The following is a 9,418-nucleotide window of genomic DNA, read 5'->3' as shown; positions in this document are numbered from 1 at the left end:
GAAGCAGGAGACATCTTGTATCCAACATTTAAAACTAAAAATATTTGCACATTCATAGATTTGGCTTTTTTTTTCCAATGAGGGAAGATTGGATGTAATTTCAAGCTGAAGTTATCTGACTTTTTTTGTGGAAAAACCTTATCAGACACTAATTATTATTCATATCAGGGTATTTTTGTCTTCAAACATGTCTAGAAAGGATATTTTTGATGACAATTTTAACATTTGATATTAAGAAGCTTATAATTTTATAGACAATAAATACATACTGCCTTTTTCACAGCAGCCATTTTGACTTGTCATAGTAGGAAAAGCTCAGGTGTTACTAATAACATTAACAATGTTGTATTCAAGTGTTCCAGTAAATCATGACAGTGTGACAGTGAGTTAACATGCACAATATCAGGAAACTGAAACTGAAGCAGCTAAACGTAAATGAGCCATCAATAAAAACAGAAACAATATACAACAGTAAATATATAGTAAATAGTGTATGAAATTTGTCTGTAGTGTGTAGTGTGGACACAGATTTGTTGCCATTTAAAAAAAAAGGGGACAAAAGTTGCCTTATTTAAAGATTTATTAATTTATAATACAAGCTTTTATGTAGACCACATTGCATTTTAGTTTTTACATTTATTCATACTGAGCTAAACTTCATAGCAGTGACATTGATTGACAAAAAACACAAACCAAAAGACACTCAATGGAAGGAATCAAAAGGTTTCCGACTGTTTCTGAAGAAACCGCAGCCCATCAACACTCCCAGTGCACCACCTTTTTATTTTTTTTTAAGACCACATGCCCCCACTAGTTCTCATACAGTATGCCACGTGCATCACACAACCTCAGACACACTCATACACTCATACACACACGCGCACGCGCACACACACACACACACACACACACACACACACACAAACGCACCCACACTAAAATCGAACAAATACCTATACACAAGATAAAAATTGATATATTTAAATTTCAATATTAATGATATTACTGAATTCCACGATAAAAGGCAAACAAGAAGTAAAGACAGCATCCAAATGAAAAGGAGGTGAGACACCACCAAAATTTCCTTTTTAACTCTTCATCTGAGCGGGAGGAGCGCTCCCCCTGCCTCTGCCTCGCCTCAGTGTCCAGTAGAGGGAGGTCTCACACCGACAACCTCCCATCTTCAACCGCTTCTTCTGTCTGCGTTTAACTGGCCCGCCGTGTCGGCTCCCGTTGCGGCGAGGGAGCATCGACAGTCTAGTCAATAAAAGTCACAGCCAGAGGAACAAACACGGCACCTGACGGCACTCGAGCGATCCGCCGAATCCCTCTGACTCCATCTTAACTCACTGGGAGTCTGTTCCTGCTTCTCGTGGACCTTCAGGTGTTTTATGCAAACCCTTCCTAGTAAGAGTCTTTTCTCTATTGGTCCACTGCCAGGAACAAACAGGTGTAGGTAACGGCGCAGACGCCACTGGTGCTGATACAGACCGGTTACATAACGGTTCAGTTACTGAGAGGGAGAAACAGTCTATGAGGAGGATGGCACATTTTCTACCACGTGGGGAATTGAGGTCTGTTCCTCTGACCGAAAAAAAAAAAAAAATCCATGGAGGAAGAAGAGAAGATGAGGATGAAACACAATAAACACTTTTGATTTTACTGGTTAAGTGCAATGAGAGGGTTAACACCATTCAGTAAGACCTGGGGAGACATCCAATGTGACTAGTAGGGAAAGGTTAAAGCCCACACATCCTTGGTAGGACTTCTGTGTCCATAAATGACAAAAGAGCTCCTGGGTCTTTTTAGCTACACATGACAGGCCTTTAAAACTTGTCCAGCAGAAAACAGGTCCACGAGGGAGCAAAGGTATTGTTTAATGTCATGATCTTCAAATAAATTCTGCCGATACAGTAAAAGGTTGGGAGGGAAATATATTGGCACAAAAAAAAAAAAAAAAAGCCTCAGATTGGACGAGAGTTCAACCAAAGCAGGCAGCCCCAACCAGACTTCCTGTGATTTACTCCAAATCCACAGCTGACAGGACAACAGGCAGGAGAGAAGAGAGTGTGTATATATGTATGTATGTATGTATGTATGTGTTTGTGTGTGTGTATGCATATGTGTGCAGGTGTGTGCGTGTGTGTAGGTGGGAAGGGGTTGTTTGTTACTTTACAAGAGGAGACAGCAGTTGCTCTCTGTGGTTTTTTCTCTGTTCCTTTGACCTACAAAGACAGAAAAAAAGAGACATGAGGTGAGTTAAAAATATATATTAGCAGCAGTAAGAAGAAAAGTCCAACATTTGAAAAGAGAAAGAAGATGAACCAGTGACCCTGAAAAAGTACAGCTCAGCACCTCGATATTTACTGATCCTTTAACATTTTTACATTACAAATCAGTGGAATTTCAGACCAGGAAAACAAAATATAAGCTGTGTCACATAAACAGATATCACTCAATATCTGGTGCTGATCACAATACCAGTATCGTACTGATATGTTGTTTCCCTGGTCAACTAAAAAACTGGACAAAAAGAAGATCCTCACCATGAGAGTTGGGCTCTGGAAGAGTCTCTCTGGCAACCAAGTGCATGACGGTCGTTCGGCCCGGAGGCAGCTTTAGAGCTTTAGACATGGAAATAAAACATTTATTTATTGCTTTTCAAACTTAATGATAAATTCTTATGGTGGTTTGTTCATGTAATTAACATGATAAATATATGATGAATAATTCATGTCTGTGACAAAGTTTCCTGACAAAAGATTAACACAATCATCAATGATGTTCTTGATCAGATAATATTTTAGCCAAATTCAGACTGATAATCTTAAAAAGTTTCTGGTCTACAAGTGGATTACTTCACACTGAACCAGCCCAACTGATTGGGGGTAAGTTAAACCCAGTTTTTTATGGTGAATGCAAGACAGGGCACGTACAGATTGGAGATGTGTCCATGAGGTCAAGATTTGAATGATTAAAAAAAACACAAATCAGACCAGATACTTGAGATTCATTTTGCTTTAACGCTGCTTTGTTTTGACTCAGCTGCTCATTCTAGACCAAAGAGGCTGTGAGAGGAAGGCGGATAACTTGGCTGTTAGCACGACTATTGTTTCACTGGTTACTGTGGCAACAAACTTGATACTTTAGTCATATCCTGCATCTGTTATACTCGATTAGGTCTGACCACTGTTTTTGAAAGCTAACCCCTCTGTGTGGTACGTGAAAAGAGATTTTTATAAATTGTAAGGGTGTTGACTTATCTTGAATTTCTTTGACATTTATTGATTAAATTGTTTTATTAAATTTAGTGGGTGTACTTGTGGCTCTTTATCTCTATTTCTCCAGTACACCAAACAGAACTGATACCACCATTGTCTGAATACCTCAGGACAGATTTACTGCATGAAACCTCAGCTACAGTTTTATGGACCGTTAATGTTTTCTGCATTTGAAGCAGAGGCGACGCTGGCTTGAACGAACAGAAAGCAAAGACGACACAACCGTTAACTGTTAACAGACGCACAAACAGATTTAACAGATATTTAAAGGGTTTAAACATGTTTTATAGGAAATGGTGGAAAAACAAGAATGTGTTTACATGCCAAAGAATAAAAACTTGCTTACCAAACAGCTTATTCTGATCTTTTCATTTCACAAGAATACGTTCAGACAGAAATAAACTCTTCTCACGAGCTTAACGTGATTTACGTTGCAGTCACGACTCACAAAGGAAATTACCAGTAATACAGTAAGTACTCTTTAAGCAGGGCTGGACAGCTGGTATGATTTAAAGTACAAGTAAGTGAGCAGCTCCCTCATATGTAGTCGGCCAGAACGTGTTTTGGTTTAGTGTGTTAGTTGATGAGGCCTCACACACACCTGAGATCTCACTACATGTAGTTTACAGTCTCAGAAATAGTCATCTTTTACTTATTTACAAAATGTAAGAGAGTGTTTTAAGAAAGAAAAAGCTTGTATTCGCTGTGGTCAGAACTATGATGGTGATGATGATTGTTTTACCTCCCAGGGTAACGTTGCCATGAAGGAAGCGTCCCTGGAAGATGAGGCGCAGTATGCTGGGGCTGCTCACCCTTTCCTCCTCCCATCCTGTGAGCCAGAGGAACAAGTCAATCACTTACTGTAACTTCTCTGTACCATAACAACACTGTTATTACCCACTGTGTCCCTTCTGACAATAATTATCATGTGTTAATTTTGAGCAATAATATAAACCATGTATACAGTATTTTCCACACTGATAGTTGTAGCCCACAATGGCAAGAAAACTTAACCAGAACTAGTAAATGATTTGCAGAAACTGATGAAAATATCTGCGTAATATATCAGAAAAAAAGTTAAGCAGTTGAATATTTGAAATATATGAAGTTAAAATAATACAGTGAACCTATAAAAACATACCTGCGGGCCAGTTATCAAATACATGCTTGGCGATGTCTGTAGCCGAGTCATTTGGGGAGAAAGTGAAGTCTTGTGTCTTCCCACTGACCAGGATAAGGCGGAGGTGCACCTAAGACAACAAACAAAAAACAACTTAAGTCTTGGTCCACAGAAATGTCTTATCAGCCAACACAAACACCAAACTTCCACTGAATTTCCCTCCACTTCCTCTAACCTCCTCAGACACGAGGTGACCTTCAGAGGGCTGTGAAGAGACAGGCATTCCAGTCTAATTAGATTTATCCACACCAGATCTCCACCCTTAGACTGGGCGACTTCATTCACCGAGGGCTTAGGCTGAAGTGAGCCCCTGTATGCCCGAGACGACAACAGATAAGGGTGGGGCTGAGGGGGAGAACGCTGGCCCTTAGTTTCAGGGTGCTGCGAGCGCCTCTCCGGGCTGTCAGCCTAATGCGATAACCCCAGGTGTCCCAGACAGCTCTGGGCCATGTTATTAAATTTACATGGCCAGTGCGTAGCCCCGAGGGGGACTGTGCATATGTGTATGGGAGGGTCTCTAACAGTGGGGTTTCCTCCAAATGTTATCCTCTGGGCAACTACACACACCACCAATCTGTTAAGAAAAATAACTAAAAAAAAAACGGGGACTTCTTGTCCAACATGACTCGAAGGCCTAAATTTTGCAGTAACATCAGGAAATCCATGTGGGACACTTTACATTCCTTTAACTACAAGATTTAACAAATAGCTTATCCTGTCTTAATCTTGTTCTGCGTGCAAGGCACAAAAACAGCCTAACATACATCGTAATAGAGCTGACACAATAGATTAACTGATCAACAGAAAATTCATCTGCAACTACTTCAATGTCTGACTTATTTAAGTAACTTTTAAAGTAGTAATTCCAAAAATTCCACGTATTATTCTTTGTCTTATGTGAATTATGTGAATGAGCTTATATGGACTGTTGGTTGGATAAAATAAAGAGATGTTGTCACCTTGGCTTTAGGGAAATTTAGATTTTGCCATTTTTCACAATTTTCTGTGTTTCGAGGGCCACAACTAACAATTCTTTTCACCATCTAGAATATCTGCAAAATAACTTGCAGATTATTTTCTCAATTCAGTGATTATTTGGTCTAAGAATTGTCAGAAAGAACGAAAAATGTCGATCACAGTTTCCTATAGCTCCAGGTCACGTCTTTAAAATGTCATTCAAGTCATTTTTTTAACCCAACCCAACCGGTCAAGGCAGATGGCCGCCCACCTAGAGCTCGGTCCTGCTCTATGTGAAAAGTGCCCTGAGATGACTTTTGTTGTGATTTGGCGCTATGTAAATAAATTAAATTGAAAAAAATATTGAAAATATTTTAATTCAAAAAAATTACACTTATTCTTTGTCTAATGTGAACAATCTCATGTGGACTTTTGGTCAGACGAGAAAAATGATTTAAAGACGATTTTCCACAATTTTCTCAACATTCTATGGACCAAATACGTATTATTAAGTAATTGATAGTTGAAAATAAACATCAGACGCAGTCCTATACTTTATAACCAGACTATGAGGTTGATGTTCTGACCTTAAGCAGCTTTAAGGGTGTTCACCTTCATTTTGAGTGAACTTTTTATACAAACTGCCCTGATTTTAGGGATGATGCTCTTAGACAGGCAGACGAGGCAACCACTGAGTTTTGGATCAAACAGTGTGAGGCTGTGGACGGGCCAAAACAATCACCTGACCTCAGTCCAAATGAGAAACAAGCAAAAGCCTGGCAGAGCATAACAAAGGTCTGATGTCTTTGGATCAAAGACTTCAGGCAGTGATTGATAACAAAAGATCATCAACTATGTCTGTAGGTTTATACTTTATACTGTATGGATGATGAGCTCATGGTCAAGACTGAAACATCATTCTGACCTAAATTATTGATCCATTGTGGTTCTGAGTCCTCTAATTTATGCTGCAGCAAGAACTGCTCCTTATTAATCCATTAATCCATCATCTCTAATCAATCATGCTGCTACTCCGAAAATTACTTTCGAGGGAGGGGAAAAGCATCCCATAGTTTAAATCTTTCTAAAGGGACGTCTTTACCCAGGAGTCGAAACTGACAGATGGGATTAATTTTCCCCGACGTTTCCCCTTCTTAAAAAGGTGGAACATGAACTTTCTTTGCATCACAAATCACAGAGGAGAGAACAAAGAGACTTAACCACGAGGTGTGACATCAGGGCGGGACGACCCCGCTCTCTGATCTGTTTACAAATACAATCCTCCCTCGGTGGTCCTCCGCCCTCCCTTCCCTTCCCCTCCCCCCTCTGAACTGAATAACCTCAATGTGGGGTTACATGCCCATGACATCATTAACGAGCTTTGCCCTCGTCCCTTTCATCCCCAACAAAATAAAAACAAAGTCAAATCTGCCTGGTTACCAGCGGCAACACCCTACATCACAAATGTTCTCGAGGTTCTCCAATCCAACGACAGACATCAAATCCTTCAAACACTGTTACAAATGACTTTTTTATGACAAGAGTTAACAGAGCTACAAAAGGCTTATCAAGTCTTGATGTTGGTCAAGTTTCCTGAAAACAGGCTAACAGCTGCAAACAGATCCTTTAGATGCGACTTGTTGGGGATATTTACCTGATGTAGGTGTCCTACATGAAAACATTTGACAATGTTTTTGTTAAATATAATCTTAAAAGTTTTGACAGGACAGATTTGAGCTTCAAAAACAAAAGGTGCTACTAACAATACTTTTTACCATCACCTTCCAAATAATTTGCAGATTATTTTCTCAATTCATTGATTGTTTGGTCTCATAACAGTCAGAAAAGAATGAAAAATGTTGATCACAATTTCCCATAAAACAAGTTGACATCTTTAAATGCCTGGTCAATAGCCCCAAACTGAAAGATATTCAATTGACAATTATAGAAAAACAGAGAAAAGCAGCAATTTCTAAACTGCAAATATTTTGACATTTTTGTTTAAAAAAAGACAAAATGCTTCCTTATTTTTCACACTAATAAAACAACTGATTGTCTAAATGACCAAATGCTCAACATAAAATTATGAATTTCCCATCTTTGATAAATCAATTATTTGAGCTTATCATTCATCAAGCAAAAACACAATAACTGCTGGTTACAGCTTCACAAATGCTAAAACTTGCTTGCTTAAAGTGAATACTTGCATGTTGGAAAACCACCAGACATCAAAATTAACAGGAAATCTTATTTCTTTTCAGGTCAAGTCAATTTTAGTTGTACAGTCCAATATCACAAATTAGCCTCAGGGAGCTTTACACTCTGTACAACAACACAATATCCTTTGTCTTCAGACCATCGATTGAGATAAAGAAAAAAGTGAAAAAAAATCCCTGTAACGGGGAGGAAGAAACCTCAGGAAGAGCAACAGAGGAGGGATCCCTCTTCCAGGACGGACAGACATGCAATAGATGTTTATATAGAATAGAACAAGGAAGACAAATTACAGAAATACAGCATGAAAAACAGGATGATACTAATAAAATATAAATAAAAATATGATATTTTCTGATCTGTCTTTATGTGGTGTGGTTCATTCCTATGGTGGAGTGGGGTGGGGGGCGTTGGGAGGGAGTGGGGGGGCCATGGCCAGGACTTAAGAGGGTACAATCAATTGGAGTCTAAACCTTGAAAGGAAAGTAGGGCAACGTTTTAACTGAGATTAGACAGATGGTGTTCACAGGAACAGCAGTCACTGTCCCAGCTAAGTGTTTATGGACATTGGCTAATCCAGGACCCTCCCACCCCCACCCCAAAAACCCTCTAAATTATTTTAACTTAGGGAAACGTTTATGTAATGTTATCACCATGACTATCATGTATATTAAACGTTTACATATTATGCAGGGACGACCTCAGCTGTGTACTGCTATTAAGAAAACAACTGCAGACCCTCACTCACCATATCAAGATCCCTCTGGCTGCTCATGGCTCAGTGAAGAGGAAGGCAGTGGACGCGGAGCAGAGAGGACAGGACTGGTGTGCTTCAGCTGCTGGAGACGGGGCCAGAGCCCTGACACAAACAACACAAACACTGTGAGGCTGCTCACCACAGCCTGGCACCAGAGCTGCACTGCACACAATACAAATATCCGGCGAGCTAATATGTCTCCTACATAACATCACCAATCAAACATCAAAATAACACACGATTTACTTGTTACCTGCATCTTAATTAGCACTGAGCATACACCGTCACATCACCGTGATTTATTGAATTAATTATATTAATAAATTGACGGCAGTAACGTTAAGCTTAGCAAACCTTCCCTGGTTGTAGCAGTTAGCGTTAAATGCTAGCGGGCTAGCGTTCGTATATTAGCTTGATTCAACAATCGCTTCTACGTAGCGGTTAGCTGGGTCGTACTAATAATGGAGCTGGTGTTGTGAAATTGCTGGAAAATTTTTCTCACACCAACAAACACCGAGTTTCGTTCTGACATAAATCGAAACTGAGCCCAGGCTAAATGCTAACGTTAACGTTAGCTGTGTTAGCTTATGCTAAACCTGCTAGCCAGCTAAATAAATGTGCAACGGCTGTTTCTGTCCTGACGACCTCACCTGCATCTGATCAATACGATGAAACTGTGCATTCAGTTGAGTTGACGAGTCAACGGAGAGCGGTTTTCATGAGGAAAACATCGAGTGCAGCTGGATATCGTTGGTTGTGGGTATCGGTGGCTAATGGACGGGAAGACGCCGGACGTCAGCTGGTTGTAAACACAGAAAACACGCGCAAAGACTTCTGGGAGTTGAAGTCCAGAATAAGTAAAGGCAGTTCTATGACATCACTAGTTGCAGAAAACCTGGTAAATTTATTAATTTTACTAGGAAAATTCCACTTCCATAAATCCAAATCTTTCCAATCGTTGAATTTAGAAAGTATTTTGAGTCCATCCAACTTATAAACAATAAGAAATGTGCACATACAGTTAGTACA

At 39.7% G+C, this 9,418-nt stretch overlaps 1 protein-coding gene across 1 annotated transcript; it reads right to left on the bottom strand.

Annotated features, from left to right (window-relative positions):
- Window positions 1-562: 562 nt before the first annotated feature.
- On the bottom strand, window positions 563-9,206 carry ubl3b (ubiquitin-like 3b). Its single transcript, XM_067599539.1, has 6 exons — window positions 9,040-9,206; window positions 8,381-8,491; window positions 4,423-4,531; window positions 4,024-4,110; window positions 2,547-2,624; window positions 563-2,225 (listed from the first exon to the last, which is right to left on the bottom strand). Exons 2-6 carry the CDS (start codon window positions 8,405-8,407, stop codon window positions 2,173-2,175), a joined length of 354 nt encoding a protein of 117 aa, XP_067455640.1. The 5' UTR covers window positions 8,408-8,491; window positions 9,040-9,206; the 3' UTR covers window positions 563-2,172.
- Window positions 9,207-9,418: the final 212 nt, after the last annotated feature.

Source organism: Thunnus thynnus, chromosome 9 (genome assembly GCF_963924715.1).
Source record: "Thunnus thynnus chromosome 9, fThuThy2.1, whole genome shotgun sequence".
Taxonomy (NCBI): Eukaryota; Metazoa; Chordata; class Actinopteri; order Scombriformes; family Scombridae; genus Thunnus; species Thunnus thynnus.
Note: the sequence above shows the minus strand (reverse complement) of the source record. Positions and strands in the feature narration are given on the sequence as shown.

What these genes read in the sequence shown, in the direction of transcription:
- ubl3b (XM_067599539.1), bottom strand. Translation starts at nt 8,407, where the DNA reads ATGAGCAGCCAGAGGGATCTTGATATG. An exon ending in ATTTGATAACTGGCCCGCAG is followed by an intron (nt 4,111 to 4,422) that starts GTATGTTTTTAT and finishes TCTGGCTCACAG; the next exon opens with GATGGGAGGAGGAAAGGGTG. An exon ending in TCCAGAGCCCAACTCTCATG is followed by an intron (nt 2,226 to 2,546) that starts GTGAGGATCTTC and finishes CTGTCTTTGTAG; the next exon opens with GTCAAAGGAACAGAGAAAAA.